A 27,939-nucleotide genomic window follows, 5' to 3' on the forward strand; every position below is an offset into this window, starting at 1 on the left:
CTGTTCCCTTCTGGCCGAGGTAGCAGGTTGCCACGCGGCACGCTGTGGGAGGTAGATCTCATTCTCACCTACCACACCGTGGTCATCTTCACACCTACAGACCCCAGCCTTCAGGTCCACTCCAGAGATCAAGACTGCCACGTTCAGCACTGAAACTTCAAAACGCTTTTTGGATTTCAACCCTTATGGGCGATGTTCACAAGTTCTCCTGTCTGACCTAATCCCAGAGAAAGGTTTTTGCTCTGGCTCGATCCGCCTGCTACCAGCAAGACCCGGGAGCACAGTCTGGTCACCACAATCTGACCCTGTGTGAAGTATCCCTGAGGTGTCACATGCCCTTGTACTTGCCAAACTCCTCAGAAGATGGGGCAGCTTCCAGATTTCAGTACTTACTGGCAAGCTTCAAGTGGTTTGTCCAGAAAGGCTCCGAATGATTAAAGATCTCTTCCAGCTGCGTTGTTGCCACTGCTTGGTTACTGACCTGCAACAGCATAACAACATGGGAACCAAGGATCTGGCAAAACAAACTTTTCTGCTCCCTGTCTCCTAATATTTAGCTTTGCTTTTGAGATGAAAGAAGCACTAATTCCTATTTGTATCCATTCTCGTTGCTTGATTTAGGATTTTTTTTAACTTTTACTGACAAGAACAAGCCTTCTATTACGATTTATTAAGCTTGAACATAGCTCACTTCCCAACTGCTGGGCAAATACAAGCTGATTCACTGTTACCAACACGCTGAAAAGATTTGTTATCCCAATCTGACAGGTAACAAATCTGGATCAGCAAGTGGGCGTTTTGTACTACACAAACAGGATAAAAGCCACAATATATGCCCTGCTTGCCAAAGCATGTGTGACCAGAAGATGAGGATCACCGCTTTCCTTTCTGGCTGAATAACTCTAAGGTCTTCTATTACAGCTTTAAAAAAACCTCTTCTCCCAGCTTTCCTATCTGCATGTGCTAGCCAGCACGTTCCTGGAGTGTACATTCAAACTTACAACCTTTAGCTTCCCAGACAGATTGTTTGCTATTATTAATGGAGATAACACATAGAAAGCAAGCAATTTTGGAAGCTACCTTCTCTTCTCTCATTCCTCCCATGTTTTCACAGTCTTAGGGTATCTTGGCACTCTGCAGTTCAGCAGATAGTTAAGAGAAGGGATGGTTCCCAGGGAAGAAGCATTAAGAGCGTGGCCAGTGCCAGCACTGCCTCTGACTTCTAAATCACCTACAAATGGAAATGCAGCATACATGCACAAACTAGAGAAAATCACCACAAGATTTGACTGTTCAGTATGTTTTGCGTTATTTCTGATAATTGTCAAAGTAACATCAGAGATATTTGAAGAAAGACTTGTAAAGAGTGTGCATTCAAAGCGATCCTGCAGAAAACAGTCAAAAATAGTATGAAGAGTTCTCAGTACCATCTGACAAGCTTCTTCACCACTTCTTATAGTCGAGCTTGGTCTGCCACCAGAGAGAACCAGGAGGTTTCCTTAGCAGCAAAAAATTGCACTGAATTCTGATTCAGAGCAGTCAGATACTTGAAGAAAAAAAGAAAAAGGAAGTCCCGGTTATGAATTCCCATCTTAAGTATTTGCAAAGCTCCATTCTCACACTCCAAAAGGGCTTTCTAGCCTATTCTTTTGGTCTTTCAATCATGATCTCCTCCTCTCTAAGAAATCCCATCTACTGCCAGCTCTTTGGGGTGCTTTATGCCCAAACTGACTCCATTTGTCTGTTTTACATCATTACAAAGCAGCGAGAGCCTCATCCATTATTCAGCCTTCTCCAGACTGTGTTTTGGGGTAGGGAGCTTGCACTTCCTCAGAAGTACTGTACAGCAACAACAATTGCTGCAAGGAGCAATAAAGAAACTTTAAAACATAGAAGATCTAGCTGCAGAGAGGTACATGTTGTGTGACAAGAAACAGAAGTTTTCTGACTACAGGAAGAAGGATGTTTCTTCTACCTCCGTTTTCTGCACGCATGTGAAATTTTAAGCAACCCAAAACTCATCCCGTCTCAGAAAGGGCAGTTCAGATGATTCCCAAGCCAACCTGCTCATGCTACAGATTAAGAGTAATTGCTACCTCAGCTTGCCTCTCCTTCACAGTATAAACTAAGCCCACTCATATGCCAAAACACATACCGCTCTCCAGCCTTGGAGACACAGACTCTTATCTGAGGTCCCACCATACTCTCCCTCCTTTTGTCCGTGAACAGCCACCTGCTTCATTTTTCTAAGCAGACATTAGGCAAGATCTCAATTGTAACGTTAGGGGCTTTCCTACAGCCTCAGGTCTTTCAGAATAGTGTTTCAGATCCTGGCCCGTGCCTAAATTTTAAAGGTAACTCAAAACTGAAAGGGGACGTTGGCTCATTCTGCCACAGTGTTTTGGGTTTGTGTGGTGGGGTTTTGGTAGTGGGGGGAGTGGCCGCAGGGCCGGCTCCTGTGAGAAGCTGCTGGAAGCTTCCCTGGCTCCAAGTCGGACCCGCCGCTGGCCCAGGCCGAGCCCCTCAGTGATGGTGGTGGCGCCTTTGGGAGAACAGATTTAAGAGGAGAAACCTGCAGTGAGTCGGGGGATTGGAGTGTGAGAGGAACCTCTGTGCAGATACCGAGGTCAGTGAAGAAAGCGTGGGAGGAGATGCTCCAGGCGCCGGAGCAGAGATTCCCCGGCAGCCCGTGGGGATGAAGCCCCTGGTGAGGCAGGCTGTCCCCCTGCAGCCCAGGGAGCTCCACGGGGGAGCAGATCTCCACCTGCAGCCCGGGGAGAGAGGGGGAGCAGGGGGATGCCCAAAGGAGGCTGGGACCCTGTGGGAAGCCCACGCTGGAGCAGGCTGTAACTGAAGATCAGCCCGGGGAAGGGACCCACGCTGGAGCAGTTCGTGAAGAACAGCAGCCCGTGGGAAGGACCCACGTTGGAGAAGTTCATGGAGGACTGGCTCCTGTGGGAGGGGCTCACGCTGGAGCAGGGTACAAGTGAGGAGTCCTGCCCCTGAGGAGGAAGGAGCAGCAGAGACAACGTGTGATGAACTGACCACAACCCCCATTCCCCATCGTCCTGTGCTGCTGGCTGGGCAAGGAGGTGGAGAAAATGGGGAGTGGAGTTGTGCCCAGGAAGAAGGGAGGATTGGGGGAAGGTGTTTTAAGATTTGATTTTACTTCCCCTTGTCATTGTTTTGATTTGATTGGTAGTAAATTAAATCGATTTTGTTTTTTCCCCAAGTCGAGTGTTTTTTGCCCATGACCGTAATTGGCAAGTAATCCCTCCCTGTCCTTGTCTTGACCCTTGAGGTTTTCTTTGTATTTTCTCCTCCCCATCCCACAGCAGGGGGGAGGAGCGAGCCAGCTGCCTCCTGATGCTTTGTTGACAGGCTGGGCTGGGCTTAAACCAGGACACAGAGCCAGAGCACATTTTCCAAACAGCTCTATTTCAAGAACCATCACTATTAGATAACCTGGGATGAGGACTGACTAACCACCTACTGAATTCATCACCATTTCCTGCACAGCTGAGTCTGTAGGGAGCAAGAAACAGCAATTTGACACACAACATGGTGTAAAGCAAAGGGCAGTCACTTCAGCACATTTTCTCAAAACGAGCCTATATAATATTTATAGGCACTTTACTGCCATGCTCATTTAGCATCCACGCCCCTTGGTCCCCTAAAGCATGTTGAGTAACCACTGCCCCACCACGACACAGGACTACTTCTCACCACCGAAGCAGCAAGTAAGCCTGCCAGAAGAATGGCTACAGGCAACACTGGCCTCGGGAGCTTCAGAGAGCAGCAGAAAAGCAAGCTAGCCTCTAGAAATGGATATCAAGTTGCTCAGCAGACTTGGATCTCTTTTCAGTTGCAGCACAGCCTAATTTCACATACATACATACAAATACACAGAATTTATATGTGGCTATATTATGCCAAAACATAAGGCTAGAAAATTTTCTTGTATTTCATGGCTCCGTAACTCCAGAGTTATTCATTACCATGACATAATCAAAGTGACCTCTTAAGCTTCACAGAGAAGTGATATGAATACTTGGATGAACAAGTTATTTAGGTCAAACTCTTTAGAGAACTAAAGGATGCTGCAGCTCCAGATAGAAAATGTGGCATAGATGTTCTTCACTGCAGGACTCTAAATACCTCTTGGGGATGTTTCTCAGCAAATGGTCTGTAGCAACATAGACAGTAGCCTGAAGTTAAAAGTCTTTTTGTTACCACGTTTGTTGTTTCCCATCTAACCCTTTGCAAAACTATTCAACTAATTCTTTGCCAGTTGTTCACAGAATGACATGTTTTTGAGAAATACATAGCAGGTGCTAACATTGGAAAAAGACACAAGGAAATCTTTTACGAAGATTTGCAGAGTGAAACTAGAGACCTACCAAGCTAATGCATTTATTAAGCTTCAGCACAATTTGCAGTACATTTGACACAGTTTTAAGGGGCTGAGGCAGAATGGAGTCCATCAAGATACTCCACAGAGGCTCTTTGACAATCCTAAGCCAATGTCTCCCGCTGTCTGCTCTGATCCCCTTTAGTGCAGCTCCACTGGAAGCAGGAGCTCCTCAGCTGGCTAAGTGAGCTCTGGCACTTTTCCACTAGCTTAGAGGTACCACTGAGAATGATCAGGGGTTGAAATCTGTTAGAAAACTTGCCTAGATAGTAGTAAGCAAACTCCAAAGAATTTTGACTACTTGCATGCATTGCGTTCTGATTAAAATCAAATGCATAAACAAGAAAGTCTGATTTCTGAAGAGCGGTGAATAGCTCTCAGCTATGTGATTTTTAACAGCCATTAGAGTCAAAGCAAAGGCTGTTGGCTGCATGACAAAATTCCCTCAGTAACACAGCCACATAATAGGGCATTCACAGTATTTCTTTGCAATGTCCTTTATTAAATATCCTCCTTGACACAGAATATTTAAGCAAAAATAGTTTAAAACCTCTGTTTTGGTAATTCTTACAGGAGTCTCTTATGTAGTCACTGTTACAGCGGCTCACGTTGCCATTCAAGGAATAAATCTTTATCAAATGTCAGGTTTCTCACTGTGCGGAGATCTGTTCCATACAAAGAAGTCGTTAAGAGTAGGCATTGGAAAATGCCTATAGAAACCAAGAAAAGTCTGAATTCCAGTCTTCGGCTAATAAAGATATATAACAATTGTGTCACAGACACGTAATTCTTAATAAATGAAGTAGCAGAACAGGAAAATGCATCCTCTACAGCTTACAGAAATCATGGCAGTGCATGCAAGCACAGCAAAAGAAGAGGATATGCCTCAAGCACAGATGCTTCAATACAATGTTGAAGCTTCAGCCCGATGCTGCCCAGCTACACCCTGTGAGTCTGAATGCTATTTCTAATACTGGAAACCTGTCACGTAACAATTGTGTGGCAACTGGCACTACCCACTCCGATGGGATTCTGCCCACAAAAATTAGACAGCATAAACAGATTCTGCTTTGATTTCTGTCTGCCACAGCTGTTGCATGGCCTGTTTGAGACCCGGATGGTCTCCTTCATTTTATTATTTTCTATGTAAACTAATAATCTAATTTTTTTACATTAATGAACAGTAAATAAATGTTTCTTTGGATCAAAGGATAGCTCCTATAGGTGTAGACATTCCCATTAAATAGATTAGGCTCATCAGGTAACCAGATTAACAAACCTATTGACACAGGGAGGATGACAGGGGACACAGTATGTGCCCTTGTTGCATAGGTGTAGAGCATACATATCTCTTATGATGAACATTTCAGTCAGAATCCTTAAGTTATAACTGAAACACTATGTAAGGGGTTGCTTGAGGTCAAACAAACCAGTCCCTCCTTTAACAACTTTTCCAACCACTAGGCATGCAGAAGGAGATCGCAGTTCATCATGGGCACCTGTGACAGAATTCAAACAAAATCCTATTAGGATATTTCCAAAGGTTTCTCAAAGGTCAGTGCTGAAAAGAAACCATTTTGGTTTACATGCAAGAAATCATCTGGTTCAGCCCCCCCTAGTTTCAGAAAGGCACTGCCTCCTACTGTTTAGGTTGAGTTTGTATTTCTAAGAGCAGGAGTCCAAAACTCTTCCTACCCCTCCTACAACAACTATTATCTCATCCCAATCTTTTTGTGCAGGCAAAGAATTAGGCCACACACTACTAAACTCTCCCTATTCAGCATGAAAAGACAACACATTCTGAATTCTAAGAGAACACAGATTTGGCCTTCCAGTGAACACATTTTGCTGATTAAATAGATTGCTAAAAAAATACATCAAGTGAGGCAAACCCCAAAAGATTGCCTTTTCATTGCTGCCTTATTCCTTTGTTAGAGTGAATCCTTTTGATGTGGATTTTAAATCCTTCTGGCTAGATACGAAGAGAACTTTTCACTGGAGAGACATTCCATGAATTCCTTTGATTTTGTGGTTACTCACTGTAGCAAAACAGTGTCACAGAAATTTGGAAGCTCTCCACATGACATGTCTGGCTAGGGCTGTTTTGCTTTCACTGTTTTTATTAGCATTCAGGCTGTTCTTCATTCATCCTAAATACAGCAAGCTGGAATTTTATCATTAGAGCAGTTGGAAGATTGGAAATAAAACTGTTAAAACTTTTTGATAAGTTTGGCTCATCTTTCTTCTACTGAGCAAAATGTACTGAACTTTCTCTCATACAGAGGATGGGGGGAGGAGCTGCACCATAACACAGTGCATGGCATGTGCTTGCCGCTCTGATCTCAGCTACAGCTGAATAATTAAATAGCTGCTCCTAAATGTGTCTCAGCTGAAGAAAAAAAAAGGTCCTTTGTTAGATCATTAAACAAGTCATAACTGTCCTGTTTGCTCATGTGATGTTAACAAAGAGTTATTCTTCAAGCAAACAGCCAAAAGGATCCCACGTCTGATGCAGTGAGCTCTCTGCACACTAAACCCTGATCAGCAGTCTGCTGGGTCACACCTGCACTCCAACAGCACTTCTTATGTTAGCTCTGCACAGTGGTCACAAGCCTTCTTTTTTCCTTCTTATTGTTCAGGGTCATAAGTGAGCACCCTTGCAGTAACTCTTTAACTGTACAGTCAAGTTAGCAGTTACATTAAAGCAAATTAGATCCAGACTGCTGCAATCCACATTATGACTTTGATTTCCATTGTGGTGAAATCAGTAACTCCCTCCACTTGTAATCAGTGTAGCCTTCCTGTTAATTCACCATGCCCTTCTGTCAGGACACACTTCATGTCTTTATTCATAATATTATCCATAAATATAATTACAGTTCACCTGACAAAAACCTTATCTTATTCTTATCAATATACGATATAATGTAAATCCAGAGAGAGACCACAACTGTGCATGAAACATTCTCTTCTATTCAATTTCACCCTGGATTTACACTTTTCCTTTCTGATTTTCAGATGAATTTTAAGTCAATTGTAACCAATGCTGTTCATTAAAACCCAAATTACCTTCCCATAAGAGGTATAAAACAGTATTAATGAAAAGGAAATCAGTGATAAAAGTATCTCTGACACCTGTGCAAGGCAGTTTAAGATACTAGCTGACGAGATCATGTTGAGATCTTTTCCCATTTGTAGTAAGTATCAAAGGTGGCAGCGCAGGAGCATCCAAGAAGGAGTATCTAACTGCCGTGGGACAGAAACTAAGACTATTTGCAAAAGGGAGACATGATTAGTATCCAAAGCATAAGATCAACCAAATCGTCTAATGACAGACTTAAAGCACAAGTTTTTTGGATGAGACTCCTAAATGTAGATGGCTAGTGCCATTTCCAATGCCCCAAATGATCCATGCAGCCATGTGATCTTTACACTTTCCAGAGGAGCAACAAGAGGCTAGAAAGGATACTCTTGGGCATCTCAGCACAGAAACCTACCATTAGACAAATGAATCTGATCCTTTGTCTGTGTTTGAGTGAAAAAAGCAAAAATAGTAAAGTGCTACAAAGCAGAAGAAAAACAGAATCAAAGTAACAACCAGGAGGACTGTTCTCACAATAAAATTCTAAATAGCAAGGTTAGAGAAGAGATGAAAATATGGGAGTTATAATACAGACATGGAAACAAAGCAGAGATGGCAATTTTAATGGTAGAGACTGAAAAAGGCAGATTTAGTACTCTGTTAAAAGGCTTTGCTGTAACAAATCTTAACAATCTTAAGGTTTGTTATAAAAATGCCTACCTAATTCTTAAAGAAAGGAGTCACAGACCCCACAAATTGCATGTGGGAGCTGACTTAATTTAAGCTGACAATTTTATTAAAAACATCTGGAACATTTTCCTAGGCAAAGGCTTAATTAAAATTTTAGCCTCTGGCATTTTTTCTAATGCAGTTATGCATTACTCAAAATAGCGGAAAGTTATGATGAAAACAAAGCATATGTGAAATGCTGTAGCAATGTATTTCAAACTAAACCATTTACCCATCATTGTTGCTTCCTTCAAGAATTTGTAGCTGGTTTCAAATGTCATCTGTTGCAGAGGGGAAGAGTTGGACTGAATTCCAAAACGATTCAGTGGTTTATAAAATCCTTCAAAACACATGTAATCTGCCACAAGTGAAAGGTGCCGAGGGTCTACCACAATTCCTAAGAACACAAGAAAGAGCAATCATCAGAGCATTCAAGGGCTAAGTTTTGTTGGGGGTTGTTTTTTTTTGTTTGTTTGTTTGTTTTTAAATAAATCAGGTCTAAATTAAACCCCCTGAAACTAATCAACATGGAGAACATCTCTATTAGCATTCTTCTGACAGTTGCACCTCTTTGTGCATAGCTGGCTTAACTGCTCCCCTCAAATATCCAAGAGAGGCAGACCCCACTATAATGTAAAACAATGTCTCTCCAGGGAAACTAAAATGTCAAGAATACTGTAAGGTAGTAGTTTCTCTACATAAAATCAGTAAGGTCTGCATCATCTTTGTTTATGTAGAAAGGGATCACACATCCATCCATTTGTGATGGGACAGAGCTCTAGCCCCTCACCTGGTAGTCTGCATTAGCTAGGCACCGGCGTCAGAAAGGTTCTGATATTTTCTGTGCATGATATTAGGCATCCACAGAAAACCCCATTTAGGCTAAAAAGAAATAGCACTTATTTTTAAATAATGCTTGTGCAGTCAGTGTAATGGGGGACCATTAACAGCTCTGTCAACATTTAACTAGCAGTTCTTGAACAACTTGAAGGTCAGACCACTCTGGGCTGCCAGCTGGAAAATCTGTTTGATATAACTGGTTGCTAAAATTCCCACTGTATTAATCTTCCCTCTTTTCAATAGTTTAATTCATAGCAAGACTTCGCTCACTTAAGGCAAATTCAACATGCCTAATTTAAGCAACCTATGAAGTCAGGCATCTTCCCTAAGCTAGGTGCCTGAACTCTCTGAATAACCTATGCAGAGAGAAGAACATTCAGACAACATAGCACAGATATTTTAGGAAAGATATAAAAACTCAACTACAAAGGTAGCCTAGACTCCCATCCTTAGAAGCTAAAGTGAGGCAAGATTAATCCTATTCTCAGGGCCATTATACAAGTCTAACAGTTAGCTTCCTCAGACATCAACAGTTAATTCATCTGGATCTTCCAGCTTGCATAAAATAAATACACCAAAATAGAAAAGCTCTGTGAAGGGGGGATAAATTCAGCCTTGCCTAGTGAATTTTCTACCTAACAATTAACTAACAAAGTCTTCACAGAAGGCAGTATAATGATTAAAACGATGACAAGGTACAACTTAAAAATATACACATAAATGAAAACATCATGCAAAACCATAACTTTGTAAGCATTGTGGCTGGGTTTTCCCATCTTAATGATAATAAAGACTAACTTTAAAAATTCAAAGAAATCTTACCATATACAGCAAATACATCTTTTATTTCCTTTATAATCACCCTCAGGGCAGACTCAATTCCATAATTCTTAGCCATGGCATGAATATCATTGGAATAAAGTCTGTTCAGGTCCAAAATCTGAAAGCAAAAAAACCACAGATACAAGTTAGGACAGCAGTTACTTGGTATTTCCAAATAACTTAAGCTAAGCTAAGCTAGGTTTTTCCTCCATTTTTTATTAGCTTAAGCAGCACCAACAGTTACAGAACAACTAGGCAGCAGCTCAGAGCCAAATACAGGCAAAAATGATTCCGGTGATTTATGTTTAAGCTAGTGATCACAGCATTATATAGATGAATAAAAGTACTAGAATCAAAACTCACCACAGGAGAAAATTATCTGAAATTAGAAAAAGCAAACTAACAAACCATCCCGAGCAGCAGAGAAACATGCCAAAGTCTTTCAAGCAACACAATGCACTGCCCAGTCTGCCTCAGCCAGCCAGAACTTCCAGCAAAAGCAGTAGAGAAGACGTAGCTTAAAACAATCCTGTGTTTGTAGAGTTATGGGCTAGATGGCGTAACAGAACTATTCATCTCCAAGTACTGCAATTCATTTAGATGGAAGAACTCCCTCAAGTAACATTTAGAGAGACAGTTAGAAGCGTGGTGTGAAATTATCTGTCATTAGACACTGGGCTGCTGCACAAAAACTGATTTGCAAGATGCCCTTGAGAAAAGGCTCTGCTGAGCTCTGAACACATCTGGGGGTAGAAAGGAGAAGAAAGAGAGTTTAAGCTGAAGCTGTGTAGCTTTCAGCTGTGTAGCTGAAAAGGCTACACATCAGTCCTGCTAAATTTAAATGGCATCCATTATCCACCGTCTTTCCCCAGAACACAAAAGATCATTCAAGTTCAGGATTATAAATAGATTATGTACATCAGAGTATCTGAACAGCTCCACAAGGTTTATCCCTTCGGTATGCAGAACAAGTTCCTTCTCTCCTTGCTTATTAGTACTTTCATTCAACAAGCATCGTGTGATCCCCTTCACTTCATGAATGACTGTGCTTCGTGCGAGAGAGACAAGCAAGGAGGAGATATCAAAGTACACCTTCATCAATGGAAGTGTCAATGAAACCTAAGAGGAAAAAAAACCAACATAGCGTTGTTCTGTAAAGAAGCTTGAACATTAGGCTCAACAACCAGCCTTTTTCTTTTTAGGTAAAAAGTAGACAACTGGAATTACCCTACCTGTGTGTTTAGGAACATAAACATCTGACTAGAATCACAGCTGAAGGATGCTAATATGAACACCCCATCCCAGGATCATTTATGCATATGGCTTTCAGGATCTCTGAACTTACACTGACTGGGGTTTTTTGGGTGGCCTTTTTTTGGGGGGGAGGGGAGTACGTGTTTGTTGGGTTTTTTGTTTGTTTGTTTTTTTAAGATGTTTAGACTTTTTCAACTGTCCAGCCAACACTTTTATTCATCAAGAGCTACACAGTGCTGCATCATATATTTAAAATCAAAACACAATAAAAATGTCAAAAACCTGTTATTAAGATGAATTTTCATCAGGCATGCTAAAAGTGAGAAGCTACTAAAAGATAATGTCAAGAAGTACATTCGTACTGCCACTTTTCTGTATTAATGCAGGATTGCTGAGACAAAACAGCAGCACTGTACCGAAAAGATCCATTTGTTATAGGAGCTACATGCAACCATTGTGCAATCACACACAGATGTTTCCAGGCACCACCATCTTACCTCACACCAAAGTTCATTTTTGGTGTCAAATGTGTAATCCTGTATTGATGGGTGGCTGTCCAGAACAGCATTTACTCGCAACTCTGCTGACTGAAGGAATCGATCTTTCTCTCTTTTAGCCTGAGACATAAAGGAAAGATGTTGAGATTCATCACCATCTGCTCCATTCTGATCTTCTTCAGCACCAGGAGCCCCTTCTTTTTCTGATTCAGCCTCTTCGTCTTCTAGATTCTCATCAACATTTTCTTCCCCATTCTCTTCTTCACTCTCATAATCAACCTGCAAAGAAATAATGTTGTATTTATCTGAGCTAGAACGCGTACAGAAACAAAGCACACCATGAACAGTTTTACTTATGAATATTCTTGACAGCTGAGTTGCAAGTATCTCACCTATGACACAATGAAAATGTAATTCTGTTGTAAAGAAAGTAATACAACAGATTCAGTTCAGTCTCTATAATCTTGCCCTTATTCCTCAATACAGTACAGGATGCTACAGGTTATTGTGACCATAGCAGAATTTTGTTTTCTTCACCCTAAAAAGGCTCTTCTCATAATCCAACTCTGATGATGGGATTCCCTCAGGATATTCAGTTACTCTACCTCTTGCTGAAATTACAGCAATCCATCTTTTAAGCAGTAATTATGAAGTAGTGAACACAGAGAAACATGCAGAGCCAGAGAGAATATTTATTAAGAACCACAGTAAAGTTTTAAAAACAATTAATAGCATGAAAATAGCAAGAGGTAAAGTTAAGGTGAACTACAGCACAGACAACCTGATTGCCAGACACATCTGCCCAATGTCTCAAGAACAAGGCTTTGTAAAGACGCAGATCTCCTCCATCTCTAACTTGCATGGTTCTGTATTACTCTCAAAAGGACAGCAGTGACCAGGCTCAACTATGATGGCTAAAGTCATCACAAGTCTCAACCCACATCTGCTATACTTTTTTCCCCATCCAAATCAAAACTGATCAGCACAAAGCAGAGGTTTTCCTACCTTCTTTCAAATGTTTTGGGTTTTTTGTTTTGTTTTGGTTTGGGGTTTTGTCAGCATTTTGTTTCAATGGAAGCTTTCCTTCCCAACTCAAACCAAGGCAGAGGAAATTAGGAATTAAAGTGCAGTTCTGAGCACCTATAAAATCATTACCTCTTCCTCCTGGTTCTTCCTCCGTTTTGCTTCTGTAGCATCACCATCCCCTTCATCAGCTTCTGCATCAACAATGTTCTCTTCCTCCTCTGCTGGAGCTTCCTGATTACTCAGTGCCTAGAAATCCATGACAGACCAGATAATCAGACTGACTGCTTGTGGCAGTAACACTGCTAGGAAGCATCAACTGCATCAAAAGGCTTTAGCCAAACATTTGGAATTTAACAATCCCTTGTTCAATGTTCTACCTTTAAGGACAAATTAATTTCCAGAAACTCACTACTATAAAGAGGTAATGAACTTACACTCATGATAACTGTAATATTAAACAAGATGAACATCTACAAGATAGATAAGTTATCAGCTTGCATATATGACAGTCCTTGATGGGAGAGGAGTGGCAGAAGGAATGGGCAAAAGCCTTTCAATGAAAAAAGGATCTTCCCCAAGGTTTTGACAGCCACTGCTATAACAGGACATTGATCTGGGAGCAAACGGTGAGTAATATGCTTTTATCTCACCGAAGTTAAAATAAACAGGCATTTTCAGAGTAGAGTCTTAAGTAAATTAGGATTTAATATACAATAACTTTAATTTCCTTGTTAATTTTATGAGAATGCAAAGACAGTTTATGCATAAAGAAAATAATTAAGTAGTAATTTAGTATTCACACATTTCGTGTTCACACTGAAACATGCTATGCTTTTCCAAATTCTAGTTCTCAAAAACAGGTAAAGGAAGTGAGGCATTTTTCAGGTAATGTTTTTCTGTACCTTGTCTTGGTCACCATCTAAATCTTTCCGAGTTGCCTTCCGGGTGCTGACTTCAGTAAAAGATGCCATCTTTGCATTCTTCCTTTTAATTGCTTCCAGAAAAATTTTAAAGAACCTGAAAGAAGAAGCAACACAGAATGTCAAAGCTCTGCAGTACTGCAGTCAATTTCAAGCTGTCAGAAAATTAGTTTATTTTAATAAGCCAGTCAACTCATGACAGACATATTCTCTGGTGGATGCAAAAGTACCTCTAGGACAAGGCAAATAATTTTTCTTCTCACCACTTTCTCATTCATTTAGGAATCAAAAGGTTGGTATCAGCTCTCTTACGATCACAGATGTAGAAGCCAAGCATCCTAAGCTTAAAATAGTAAGCTCATCTGGACATAAAATCTGCACATCAAATTGACCTTCAGAAGAGATGGTTTACTACTGGACTTTTTTCTTTTGTCAACCAACCAGCACATGCGAAATTGTTAAATAAAGTAACCCAGCTTGAACTCATGTGGCCTGAAGGAGAAAGAAGTCAATGAAGCGCTTTTGCAAAACAAAAATAGCTTTCAATAGACCCTTATCATTAAATGTTCTACTTTTAACTACAAAAATTTGGCCAGACATGGGGAAGGAAGCAGGGGAAAAAATGAAAGGAGGGGAAAAAAAAAAGCCAGCCTTTTTTCATTTATTTTTAAAAAAATAATTAAAAAAAATTAAGGTTTAGTTCCGTTCAATGAGAGCACCAAGGGATACCTAAAGTATTCAAACATTTTTGCTGGTAATAAATGTTTAAGTATCCAAAGATAAGGAATGAGATGTTGCTTATATGGCTCTTCTCTGAGTATATCGAAGACATGTGAAAGATCTGCCTTGACACAATTCTGCACTGTCACCACACCACAGATCCACAGTTTTATTCAAGACATAAAAAGCAACTGTGTAGATGCTTCTGCAAGCAAATCTGCAGGAAGCTGTTGCTCTGAAAGCCATAGCAGCAGCAATAAACAACATGCAGTGACCCTCAGAGCCCATGGAAAGGCAAAAGAAGAGCAAATATTCAAGTACCTGAAAGCAAACTCACCTTGTTTCCATGAAGTGCAAGATGTCCTTGGGCTTCACACACTTCTCCTCTCGGTAATATTCATGGGGCAAGAAATGGAATTTGATTTTGTAGAGGCGATGTTTGTTCTGCTTGCACTTCACACGCAGGGATTCCTCTATCTCAACTTTCTGCAAGACCTACAAAAGCCCCAAGTAGGAATGTTACTCCTTTGATGAAGACACTTCATTTACTTCCCGCAATTCCAATGCCTTCCACTGGAGACCAGAATTACACAAGGCTAATTGGCAAACTTTTCTGGGGGCTTTGCAGCAGCTCCTGGGCAAAAGGGCTCTACCCTATTGCACTCTTTTTGGCTTAACCTCCTCCCACAATTAACTTAGACAATACTGGGAGAACAGCCTCACCTCCCACCTGACTCCTTCCCAAGACACTACACTTCCTAGTGGGCCAACAGCTTCATTTTACTGACCCATCTCATTGACCATGACAGTATTCCAGCTCAGATCTGAGTATCAACTCTATCCTTGCCACTTTCAACTTGAAAGAGTAAGACAGAAGAGCATATGGCATGCAGGAGAACACAAGAAAGACTGCACCCCTAGGAAGAGGGAGCACAGAATACATCAGAGTTCCGTATATCGAGTCTCCATGAAGCCACGCATTTTGCTTCTACTGAGCACAGCCACTTGTATAGGATTAGGAAGGGGTAGGGGACAGAGAGGTCTCTGCTATGCCAGTCACAGCCAGATTAGATTGTCTCAAAGAGAAGACAAAACCCCTCCAATTCTAGAGGCTGACAAAAATGAGCTTGAGAAAAAGCCAAACAAGGTTATGGCAGCAAACATAAATCCTCCCTGCTGTTATACTACTGCTATGTCTCAACTATTGCCCTTCCTTCATATTCTATAGAGTTTATAGCCTGTGACAATGCTCTCTAGGTTAAATTGAACTTAAGTCTCATGCAGCCACAGTAACTGCCATTCCTTTCAGTGCTCCACTTCCTAGCAGATATTACAGGTTCAGTATGCAAGAGGTGAAAAGAAAGGACCTTCTCACCTTGTGACCACAGATAAGACTTCAGAAATGGAAACTGCTACAAGGCCAGACTAACTGATGAGCTCAAATAGGAAATTTTGTTTTGCTGACTCTCAAAGCATACACTGAATAGGAGGCTCACCTCAGCTAAGCACACTCTCGTGAGCTGTCTCTTAAGCTGTTTCACCTTCTTGAAAGCTTTCTTGGTATTGAACACAGGAACACTCATCATTGGTGTTTTAATTTTTGCACTGGCCACCATCAATATTTCCCGCAACCTTTAAATAAAAAAAGATCTTTCAAATTAAGCATAAAAGCACTATGCATTCAAGTAAGTATCTAGTTCATTTAATTAGGCAGCATGCAGCAACTGCCAATTCTACCCCATATGCATCAAGAGCTGTGGTTACCATTGCACTACTCCTTTTTACTTTTCTCATTCCTCATTAGGCACAGCACAACAGTAGCTCCACTGCCTCAGTGAGCATATCACCCCAGTTACGAGAAGAGAATAGTGATGAAAGTAAATTATTCCAAGAGCAGAACTAATGAAGCCTGTTTCCTACAGATGCATAATGTATGCTTCTTTCATACTTTCTCCCCCTCCCCTGCTTCTCTGAAGTAACACAACCATCTCCCATCTAAGGCATCGCATACTTACTCACAAGGCCAGGGTCAGCACTCATGTTATTCAGAACAAGCTGATAACTGGCTGGTAAACACATGTGCACTAATAAAGTCACTGTCACCAAACAGAAGAGCCAGGGGAAACCTGGCTGCTATAAAACAGGTCTCTCTCTACATAGGTGACAATGATACTAAACATGCCAGATTTCATAGCTGCAGTGAAATTTTGTGTGGGGAAAAAAATAGGTTTAAAAGTTAGTGGGGCGAAGAAGAGGTCAGCAGAGGGCAAACCCACAAAGCACCATTTCTTTAGGCTTATACTCTACTGACTAAAAATACAGAAACAAATAAGCCATTTCCTATACATCAGATAAGAGTAAGGGGCCTTCACGGATATTTTGTATCTGGAAAATGAACCAAAACAACCATAAAATTGTAAAACATTGTAAAACATTAGTTATGAACAGGCACAATTTACAATTAAACTGAAGGATAGTTTGCCCTCAAGATTACATATATACCTGCCAGTGAGATTAAGCACTATTACCTAAGTGCCAAAAATTGCGAAGGATCCATTGAGAACAAAGTTTTCTCACCTTGGAATACCCAACGTGACATTCATTTCACCTCTGCCAGCAAAGTGGAAGGTGTTCAGAGTCATCTGTGTGGAAGGTTCCCCAATACTCTGAGCTGCAAGAAGACCCACAGCTTCTCCTGGGTCACAAAGAGATCGCTGCCACTTTAAATACAACAAATCCTTCAACCTGAAGACAACGAAGTAAGAGGATTAGCTCAACATACTACAAAATAAAAAACTCAGAAGAGACTGAAACATTGCTCAATTCAATACAGTTACCTCTTTCAGCCAGTTTCTCCCGGTAGCTTATGGATAAATACACTCCAGAAACTATAAAATTGTTTAACCCAATCTGATCTGACAAACACAGCCCATCAACACAGAACTGGGCCTTGGCCAAACCATATTTTAATTCTGCTGCTAATTCCCAGAATGTCAAAAGACAGTCCATTTACTCCAATTTGCTCATCTTAACTGCCTTGCTAACTCCAAGGTGTGACAAGAGCATATTTTGGTTTTTAAGCATTACTGTAAAGTATTATTTTATATGTAGGGGGACAGCAATACATTGCTGTTAGTCCATAAAGCCTTTGCCAAAGCCCTTAGCAAAACAGAACATTCGGGTCTGGAACCAGGGCCTCTCCACTGCACACTAAGCACACTTGACTTCCAGGAACCATTCTGAAACCCACTACTTTGTTTTACAAAGGTCACAACAAAACCAAGAGTTGATAAAGACTTTTAATCTTTAGCCAACTCAGTCCAAAAATAGGCATTTTGGGTTTTGGCTCAGGGCAAAGAATTAAAGACACAGAAGTTATTACCGATCAGAAGAAAGTGCTGGGCGCATGTAACTTTGTCTGTTCTCAGATTCCCATTTGTTGATGTAATCTTCAACTCCATTTTCAAACGTTTCTGAAACAGATGCAAAATAAGTATCTGGACGCCAAACACCAAGGCTTGGGTCAGGACATTTATTTGTCTTCTTCATATACTTTCTTCGTTTTTTCTCGTCTAGTTCATACCACATCTTCAATAACTGAAAACAAGAGGAGATTTTTAAGCAGACTGGTTTGTCCACAATAAGACCAAAACCAAGTAACACTGCTTCCACCAGCAACAGTGAAAGAGGAAAAGATTACCTGTGTAAAACTTAAGGGTGTACATAACACAGCAAACAATGCGGCTACAAATATGGAGTTCTTCATTTTCTGATACTTAACACTTTTGATCCCAAATGACTTCAAGATTCTTTACAAGCTTGAAATAGTCAGACCTACCTATCCATAGTAACTACTCCAAAAATCAGAGAAATACAGCCCTCTAGGAATGATTTTAACTTGGGAGTGAACCCCCTCAACATACTTAAATCTTTACTTCTAGCTGACTATCACCTCACCTGTCTAAAACTGGCATGACAAAGGAGCTTCTCTGATTTTCAGCTGTCAACATTCAAGCCCAATAGTCCAGCAGAGACCTTAAACATAGCTTGCATCTTATGCATGCTGATCGGTTTTATTTCTATTCTTCAGTTTGCTAGTTTTTCAAGTAACACTTCAAATGTTGCATTTAATAAAGGAAAAAGTTAATACTGACTTGAAAAAGAAATATATTGATATAAAAAATGAGCTAAACCTGTCTTTTACATGCCTTGATGTTTTATGAAGGAGGAGTTGGCTTGTGACATGGAAGTCTGTCCACTAAGCTTTACAATACACCGAGAAAGAGATGAACACGTTATCTATATCTACCTATCTACTGAAAGAAAAAAACGAACAAACAGTAAACGAATCCACAGGCCAAATTGTTTTGAATGTTATCAAAAGTGCCAACAGCAATGCAAATTCAGCATAGCTGAATAAATAAACCAGTGATTAGGAATAACATTTGCAGACAAGCTCACAGAGTTATATAATCTCAACACCTTCAACTTGGAGTTTCACGCTAACTGTCCACGTTCTACCAGGGTAAATTCCTTCTGAAAGCAAGGCTGTGAAGCAGCACCTGTTTGCATATTGTGTCCGTACACACAATCTTCATTAGAAGCTATAACGTATAGATTAGTGCCCTGATGTACAAGAGGCCTAAGCAAAAGTACTTTTTTGAAACACTAGGCAGGGCTGGCTCAGCGCTCTGATCTTTGTATTTAACAGCCTCTCACCCGGGTAGCAGATGTCCATCCAAGAGAGATCTACTCTGTGTACATGAAATTAAAAAAAACAAAAACAAAAAAAAAAAAATCACAGAACAAAAAAAACAACCCACCACCAAACAAATAAAAACAATCCCCCTAAACCACCGACAAACATGGGCTGTTTTCTAAAACCAGTTTTATCTCAGAATTTTTGGCCTCTAACCTAGAGCCAGGGCCCACTGACTTCAATAAATGAACCTCAGCTTCATCACCCACACAGCTAACATGATTCCTTCAAAAGGTTAACTTTATATAAGTAGACTGTGAAACACTTTGGGACATAAAAAGCCATTTAAAAAAGAAAATAAAAAAATAAAAAAATCACTGAATTATGCAACTTTTTTAAAGGGCTCAGTCAATTCAATTGCTTCCATGTTACCTGTAAAGTAGCAGGATCTCTTCCATTTTTGATTTCTCCTCCCGTAATCTGTGCTTTTACACTTGCCATTTTCTTTTGGCAAAACATCAGAAAACCTCCTTCTCTTTGCACAGAGTTTTGGTGCCTGGCTCGCCACTTTTTGATGGCTTTGAACTGCTGGTTAGCTTGGTGAGACTCCATCCTTGCTAAAGCTTCATCCAGATGGTTTGTCTTCTGGATTACCTGTAAGAAAGTTACCTGTATGACTACTCTTCTCCCTATGCTCACTGTAGCAGAAAAGGCAAAGCAAACTGGAAAGGTCATCTGCTGCCACTGAAAATGTTCAGCTGCTGTAAAACAGCTTTCAAAATTGGTTTTCAACCCGACTGAGACAAAACTCATTGTATCTTTATGTGGCTATTGCCATTCTTTAATAAGCAGTGATAATACTGGTAAAAGGAATTTTACTCTTCAGTCTGTCAAGTTTGGTTAAGTCATCTGTGTTGAATCCAAATGCAGAATTAGAATAGATAAGAACAGGGAGAGCACTTGGTGCTCTGTTGAAATTGAGACTGCCTAAATCATGCCACAGACTTAAGATTCGCTTCTGTATTTTGAATACAATAGCAAATAAAAATGTAGGTTAGTCTGAGAATGACTGAGAGAAACAACTATGCCATTGGATCCTTAACAGATATGCCAGATGTTAATCATGCATTTCAGTCTCCCCCTTCACCCCATATAAATACTTAAGATTTAGGTGTTCTACCTCATAATTTTCTGCAATGAAAGGAAATTGCTCAGGTTGTAAGAACTGAGTTTTAGGGATATCGAGTCCATCTTCTCCATACAGAAACTGCACCACACTGCCATCACTATCTCGTACTGTCAGGTCATACTGAACTACCAGTCCTTCCAAATGTTTTATAATACACCTGTTCCAGAGAAAAACACCCCCACTGTTAAGAGGCCACAAAGCAACAAGGATGATAAAACTCTAACATGAAAAATACTGTTTTCATTAATATCTTAAGTGCACTTCAGGGCTGATCAGGAATTCTGGAAGCCAAAAACCATAGACACAACACACAGGTGAAATGCATAATGATACTGCAAAGCTTTCTGCATGTCCCTCCCTTCAGTTTCCTTGGACTGCAGTGACTTAAAATGAAAAAGCAAATTACTCTATTTCTGCTGTCACTCAAACAGTTGCCTGAAACAAGGGGGCATCCCTCCTTTAGAACCCCTCACTACCCTCTGAAACAATTAAAAAGTTCCATATTCTTATATATAGTGGAAGCATTGCTGGGATAAAGAGGAGGGCACACAATGTTGCCAAGAAAAGCTACAGTTGCCTGGAATTTGTACATCTTGACTTGTAGCAGGAAAAAGATTTCTCCAAAAGGAAAAGTTGCTGCTGCTGTGTGCCAGAGATAAGTTACAGATGATAAAGTTCCACTTGATCTAGTCCTCTAGAAAGTCAGCCTTAGAACAAACATTCAAAACTCCAACTATAAACACTTTTCTAAAAATCAAGCACACTGAAGTTAATCTAAGCAATACAGGTACTTCTTCCAGTCTACACTACTCTACAAAAAAACCAACCAGACAAACAAAAAAAACCCAAACAAACAAAAGGACCTTTTAAAGGCTCAAGTTCTAAAACAAGCCTCTTACCTTTGTAGGTACCCAGAACGGCTGGTTTTGACAGCTGTGTCCACGAGACCTTCCCTGCCAGCCATGCAGTGAAAGAAGAATTCCTAAACATAAGCACAATACCATCAGTGTTCTGCTGAGAAGTACACCAAGACTGGCAATTCATGCTCTCTTTCTCAAAAGCCACATATGAAAGTAGGGTGAACAAAGTCGATTTATCTATAATCACAGACATTCTATATTAAAATACCAAGATTTAAATAAACTTCAATATAAGCACAAGCAGTATTAAACTTACAGAAGGTTTGATCCCAGTGAGAAATCTGCCAGTCACAAATCCTCCTGAGCTAGGGGAAAAATCATAAGGCTGGAAACATGGCAGTGATTTGCCAGATGCCATCAGTGGGGGTCTTCGACCTTCCAACTCAATCTGGCCCAGCAAACAAGAAATCTAAATATGGACAAGAGAAAAGGAAACAACAGTTTTCCATCCAACTTTTTGCTCACAACAATTTCACAATTAGTTCAACAATTTTTCCCGAAAAACACAGTAAAAAAATTAAAATGTTCACTAAATGTTCTTTAACTATATGTCAACATGTTCATTAAGGTTCTTGCTACTGATAGGCAGAAAAGGCATGCAGACCTCATCTGGTCTTTTTAAGTCATTCCAGCCTCTTGACCCATCCTCAACATTTTCATTCTCATTCTGTATGTTTATTTTAATACAAAGACATGTGAAACTAAAAATATTGTAAATATTTTTTAGGTCCCTGCATTACCCTCAGCACCTCTCAGCAGTGTACTAAAAACAGAACAACAACAAAATAATAAACAACAACACCTCTCTCTTGAGCTTTGGTCATTCTGTCTAATCAGAGCCAGAATTTTAGAAGGCCTTTTTACATACTGATTCTTGTTTGGTGTCTGTGTTGCAGAAGACAAAATGAAAACACATCCTTGCCACTTCTACCAAAATCAAAGTAAGATTTAGTTGTTCCTATTCAGTAATGGAAGAAGGAAACAGAGGGGTCAGTCTCCAACAGAAGCCAGGAAAAGTTCTCTCCTACAGTAGGTTTGTTTGTATAATCTGCTGCATTCCTTCCAAGAAGAAGGTCTGCTGTTTCTATAAATCCTAATGTACCAAGAACTGATTCAAAAATAGAAGGTTATAATAAACATTGACTCTCCTCCATCACCCACTGAGGTCTTTATTACATTCTTCTAAAATTTTTTCATGGCAAAGGCCTCTATTCCCAAAGCCCAGAATAAAAATCTTGCTTTGCTACTAGATATCCACACAAGAGCTTCTCAATAGCTTACGTTCTAGGACAAATCACATCAACACATGCAGATATTCTAGCTATCATTACCTGCATTGTATTTACAGTAGACCCTTTGGCTCCTGACTGCACCATCAACTGCAAATTGTTCTCTGGAAAGCTCCTGTGGAGACCATGGGGCATACAAACCTAAAGAGTTGTGATGGGGTAAAGGGAACAAAACAAAACCATTATTAATAAAATAATAAACCAAAGCAATTCCTGTTGAAAGCTTTAAGAAAGTGAAACAAGGAGTCATCACAAGCATTCCTACTTATAATTTTAAAAGCGTCTTGAATATTAAGCCATCTTCTCATTCAGGGAGGACAAGGTTGAGGTGGTGAGGCAGTATGTGAAGCTCATGCTGGGGCCAGATGGAAAGCTTCAGCCTCCAGAAAAGTCATGCAACCCTCACCGACATTAAATTAACTTAATAACAAAGTCTCCAAACAAGATTAGTATACACAGATGCCTCGATGCCAACCTTGTTAACTTCATTGTTGTAATTGTTTACTTCCTCCTTGAATTTCAGATCTACCATGTTAAAATCCCTCTGGTCTTTGCAGAGATGCGCATCCTGCCATTTCCCTTGGACCTCCTCACACAATGCTGTTTCTGGCAAATTAAGAGCAGCTCTAACAGCCTGAAAGTAAAATATGGGCATTTTTAGGTGCTAAGCAGGCATGATTAAACAGGGCAGGATTTCAAAAATTTTTAATTGGGCGGGGGGGGAGCGGGGGAGGAGTTGGGGGTGGAACTTCTGCAAGACAGACTTACTTCAATACCGTGCTGGCTTGACTTTTCAATGATTTTTTGTCTTTTGTGGTCTGCTTCAGGTTTAACCAAAATATCTTCAATCCCTGTTAAAAGAGAGATAGAGCACATAATGATCTAAAAATGAAAAAGAATTGAGGAAGGAACCATATTTGGTGTCAGGGATTTTGAGAGCAAAGAGCTGGAAAAGGAAGTCACAATTAAAGAAATAGTAATTGTTAAAATCAGGCTAACTGCAGTTTGATAAGAAAAAAAAAATCTGAATGGCTTTTTGAGGGACCAAAAAACCAGTGCAGCATCAACTAAGCTAAGCATTAAGGGTGCAAAATCAACTCCCTAAGTTAAGAAGTCTTAACTTCAACAGTGTCTATAAAATCTTAATTGGTGCACCTGCACAAACAAATGTTACAGGCCAGCCACATCAAACTGTTTTTTCTCTTCCATCCACTTCAAAGTTCCTACTAGCTAAACTTTGCAGAATCTGTCATTTCCTAGCTTTTTAAAAAAGGTAAACCAAAAATACAGACCATTGTGATGACAGGACCAGGAGAACAACAGTTTAGAAGAAATCAAATGTTGGAACCCTAACTCCTTAAGCTATTTGTAAGGAGTCCTGTGAAAGTCACTAAAGTGGTCACTAAAATGGCTGGAGCACATGATGGATAAAGAGAGGCTGAAAGATGTGTTTGTCCTTCAAAGATACAAGGAAACAAAATTTTCTTCAAGAGGAAAAAAAATTTTGACAACATAATATGATTAAATGCTGGCACAGGGACTCAGAGAGGTTGTACGATCACCATCCCTGGAGATATTCCCAGCTTGACTGGACATTGCTCTGCACAAGCTCATCTGCCAGACTCATCTGGCAGGACTTTCTTTGAGCAGGGAGCTGCATTAGATCACCTCCAGAAGATTGTCCCAGGTTAAGTGTACAGCAGTTGTAGGGGCACAAGTGGGACACTTTACTAGTGAGTTGCACACACATTTAGAAGGCAAAGTAGCCTACAGCCCTGTCACATGTCCCTCTATTTTTACTCTTTTTCTCCAGCCCTGCTCTCCTTTTCTCATTCCATCCTTGTCTCTTCTACTTTATCTGCTACTCCTGAACCTTATTCATCTCACCCCAAAGTCTCATCTTGCTCAGTCCCACATCGTCTCATCTTCACCAAATCACAGACTCCTGCTCCAGTCTCACTTCTCTTATGTTTTAACTACCTGGTGATCCCAGGATCTTTTCCTAACTAGTTTTTGCACCCTTTCTCTCTAGACATATTTTCTGTGTCTTACCATTAATTAATCGCCTTCCTCATCTCAGCTGATGTCCCTCCCTTTTCCTTGGCTCACAGCAGTCTGTTGGTTCCTCACCACTGCTGTCTACCAGTTGACCGTGCCTACATAACTCTAAGTGATCACATTTTGCCTTCAGACAAAGCCAATTTAAACCATCCTGCTGCTACATACTGTAAGTATTTCATTAGTACAAAAACATCTTGTAAAGCTCTACATTGTAATTTGAAATATTTCAACTATTGCAAGAAGAAAGAGTACAGTAAGGGTCAAATTTTTATTGCATGCCAAGTGCATTTTTTGTATCAGTTTGCAAAGCTGTAATGAAAGTCAAACGTTTACCAAAAGATTTACAATAGAATGAGATATGCAAGACTTTATTAATAACCCCTCAAAGTTCTTCCACCTCGCTTTATCAGCTGTTCTGGCTTCTATGCAACAATTCTTTTTCAGAGAAGTAAAAATAACAGACTCATAGGATCTTTTGATCTAAACAAAATTTCAACACAAGACATTTAGACTGTGTGTGCTTTGACTAGGCAGAACAGAAGAGAGGACTTGATGGACATACTCAAGATTATACTTTCTCTTTATGGTTAGAAGGCCAGCTATGCATCAACCAGAACAAAAAAGACCAAAAATAGGCTGGCAAACAGCTATCCCACTCAAGGTCAGTTTTGCAAACTTTTATTTACAGAACTCTTAGCATGTATTATGCCTAACAATGTCTGTTCTGTATCTTAGGAGGTGCTGCACTACAGCGCTGGTGAATTAGTCCTTGTGTTACTCACCCATTGTAAATCCCCTGTACAGCTGCAGATAAGCAGTAAAGAGGCGTCCTAGACACGTTAGCACTTTCCCACTGGTTTCACCCCCATAGATTTCATAGCAACAGTGGACCAGGCCATAGGCAGAGCTGCCAAAGTGAGCTTTGTCCAAGACTCCACACATTAATTCCCCATTTCTCATAATAACCTGAAAAATAAAACACAGCTATTCATGAACACAGAAATTTTGATGATCTTATGATCTCTACAGATTGTTCTGTGTAATCTACATGAAAACAGGTTTAAGTTTAAAAAGCCCACATATTGGTGAAGAGTTAAATATGGTCAGGCTATCTATACTTCCAGAATTTATAGCAGAAATAGAACTTCTAACACCATCTGTATTTTTCCACCTATAAAGTCAAACAATGAGGACACATGGTCTAACAAAAACTGATGGAATCTGTATCAGTCAGGGTCAGTACAGAGTTCTTCCTGACCCCCAGGGCTATCCTCTAATCTTGCAGTAACTGAATATCTGTTTTTAACCTTTTCATCTGCCTGCTTCCCCTTCCCATTCCTCTACTGTATACACAATTTTATTACAATACATCCCAGCCCAGCCTCCAAAGTTGCTGCCCCAGCATACCTGAGATTCACACATTGAATCAAGATTTAGACATCTGTTTGCAGGTCCCTTTACCCAGGCTCTTCCACCAATCTTAGCTTTCCCAGTCAAATTCAGTGGGATGTGGTTTTCTGGAATGATGTTTATTAACAATGTAGAAACAACCTATAAAGAAGCAGGAAGAGTGGCAGGAACTATTTACTTCCCATATTCCCTTCTCAAGGTGAAGAATTTGGCATGAAGTAGAACAGCAACATACTATATGTATTTTTTTCCACTGACAGCAAACCTTTAAAAGCTCAGAAATCTGAAGTTTACAAGACAGGAATATCCTCTAGCCTTTGAAAGATCAATGAGCTGAGACACATAATTATTCAGAAACATATGGCACCAAAGATTTTTCCAATAATTATGTATCTATATATATATATTAAAAAAAAAGTTGTCTGTTGGGTTTTATAGGAAAAACTGGCAGAGAATTTCCCCTATTCTGCTATGAGACATAATATTTGGATTGAATGTTAAACTCTCCTAAATAGTAGAAAATGGAGCACTCACTTGGGCTTCCCAGGTATTACATCAACCTAATGATGGTCTCAACCAAAAAGTCAAATATTTACCTACACCCTTTAAGTTCAGAGATTTAAAAGCACTGACTGGCATAACCTAGTTTACTATGATCAACAAATTCCTTCTCTGCTCCCATGCCTGTAAACTGCAGCATTATACTTCTATCTGCAACACTGTTCAGAGCAGCAAGTAGAAGCACTATTCTAATACTGTCATTTGAAATGAAAGATGACTCTCATAGCTCAATAAACACACACCAGCATCTATGTGGTGTTGATTAGATGATGGGATCTGGCTTTTCAGCAACCCTCAGCAGCACTGGTTTTAACATTAGCATTCTGTTTACTTTGGAACGACCAGCATTCTTTAACCCAATAAACTACCTGCTTTCCCGTCCATAACTGTTGTGGTTTCATAATGGCAGGAGGAAAGACTTTAATTCTTCCTTTTTTGTCTGTTAGTCCTCGGTAAACAAGCTCCATATATTGCTCTCTGGTGAAAAAGCAGCCCCGGATTGTCATGCTGACTCCAGAAATCATGTGATCCTGGATCAAGCCAGGAAGTGGCTTCCCATCCTAAAGAGACAACAACAACAACAAAAAAAAGGGGGGGGGGGGGGGGGGGGGGCAGAGGTGTGGAAAATTAGTAATGTGCTAGCAGCTTCCAAAATTATTCAAGCTGTACAGAAGAACTAAAGTCATTTGTAAAGAACTCATCAGCACAGCCCTCTGCTAAATCTCTTCTGGACATTGACATTAAAAGGAACGAGACTGTTTGGATGTGCTGAGACTTCTTTAGATGAAGAGAACCACAAGTGGAGACAGAACAGAAACCGGGAATAAATTTCAAAACTAAATTTAAAAAAAAACAAACAACAGAAAAACACTCATTCTCATCAGACAAACCAAACCAAACAAACACACAAAAAAATTAAAGTGGTTTTGCATAGGAATAAATTTACCTGACAGTTTTACTTACCTTTGGAACCAGATACTGTTCATCGGTAAAGGCTAAGGTGTAGGCTTCTGCTCTACCCAGCTCACTCTGTGGAAAATGGGCGTTCATTTCATCACCATCAAAATCAGCATTGTAAGCCTTGCAGTTGGCATAGTGAAGCCTCAGCACTTTTTCTCCAGGCAGTATTCGGGCCCGGTGAGCTTGGATGGAGGGTCTATGAAGAGTGGGCTGGCGGTTCAGTAAAAGGACATCTCCATTTTTAATATGTCGACATACCTGCAAGAGAATTTCGGTTGCTGCCTACAAGGCATTTCCATGCATGCCTCTGAAAAGACTGCGTCTTAAAATACACACACATCCAAAACATTTTCTTTCTAGTATTAATGTTCTGTGCAAAACTCTGTAAGAAAGTCAAGACTATTCGCCCCTGAATGCCCTCTGCTCTCCATCAAACCACACTCTTAAGGCTGCATATCCTCCATTAACTCCCACAAACCACAGTGATCAACCCAAGTTCACAGCATGCAAGCCATGCTCTACCAATCTCTCCTCTCCCTTGGCAATACA

General features: G+C 40.3%; 1 protein-coding gene across 2 annotated transcripts in view; it reads right to left on the minus strand.

The window, feature by feature from the left end:
- Nucleotides 1-3,419: 3,419 nt before the first annotated feature.
- POLR1A (RNA polymerase I subunit A) overlaps nucleotides 3,420-27,939 on the minus strand; it is a 36,959-nt gene continuing 12,439 nt past the window's right edge. For both annotated transcript variants that reach the window (XM_049794403.1, XM_049794394.1), the window contains 22 exons: nucleotides 27,394-27,648; nucleotides 26,799-26,990; nucleotides 25,867-26,010; nucleotides 25,242-25,425; nucleotides 23,167-23,249; nucleotides 22,874-23,032; nucleotides 22,441-22,539; nucleotides 21,366-21,518; nucleotides 21,089-21,171; nucleotides 20,181-20,346; nucleotides 19,433-19,654; nucleotides 17,684-17,898; nucleotides 16,879-17,046; nucleotides 15,798-15,933; nucleotides 14,639-14,796; nucleotides 13,564-13,678; nucleotides 12,791-12,907; nucleotides 11,636-11,914; nucleotides 10,803-11,003; nucleotides 9,885-10,002; nucleotides 8,455-8,619; nucleotides 3,420-5,910 (listed from right to left, as the gene is read on the minus strand). In XM_049794403.1, coding sequence (XP_049650360.1) covers nucleotides 5,810-5,910; nucleotides 8,455-8,619; nucleotides 9,885-10,002; nucleotides 10,803-11,003; nucleotides 11,636-11,914; nucleotides 12,791-12,907; nucleotides 13,564-13,678; nucleotides 14,639-14,796; nucleotides 15,798-15,933; nucleotides 16,879-17,046; nucleotides 17,684-17,898; nucleotides 19,433-19,654; nucleotides 20,181-20,346; nucleotides 21,089-21,171; nucleotides 21,366-21,518; nucleotides 22,441-22,539; nucleotides 22,874-23,032; nucleotides 23,167-23,249; nucleotides 25,242-25,425; nucleotides 25,867-26,010; nucleotides 26,799-26,990; nucleotides 27,394-27,648 — 3,513 coding nt within the window. In that variant the 3' untranslated portion in view covers nucleotides 3,420-5,809. The remainder of the gene's footprint in view (nucleotides 5,911-8,454; nucleotides 8,620-9,884; nucleotides 10,003-10,802; nucleotides 11,004-11,635; nucleotides 11,915-12,790; nucleotides 12,908-13,563; nucleotides 13,679-14,638; nucleotides 14,797-15,797; nucleotides 15,934-16,878; nucleotides 17,047-17,683; nucleotides 17,899-19,432; nucleotides 19,655-20,180; nucleotides 20,347-21,088; nucleotides 21,172-21,365; nucleotides 21,519-22,440; nucleotides 22,540-22,873; nucleotides 23,033-23,166; nucleotides 23,250-25,241; nucleotides 25,426-25,866; nucleotides 26,011-26,798; nucleotides 26,991-27,393; nucleotides 27,649-27,939) is intronic.

Source organism: Accipiter gentilis, chromosome 3 (assembly GCF_929443795.1).
Source record: "Accipiter gentilis chromosome 3, bAccGen1.1, whole genome shotgun sequence".
In the NCBI taxonomy this organism is placed as follows: domain Eukaryota; kingdom Metazoa; phylum Chordata; class Aves; order Accipitriformes; family Accipitridae; genus Astur; species Astur gentilis.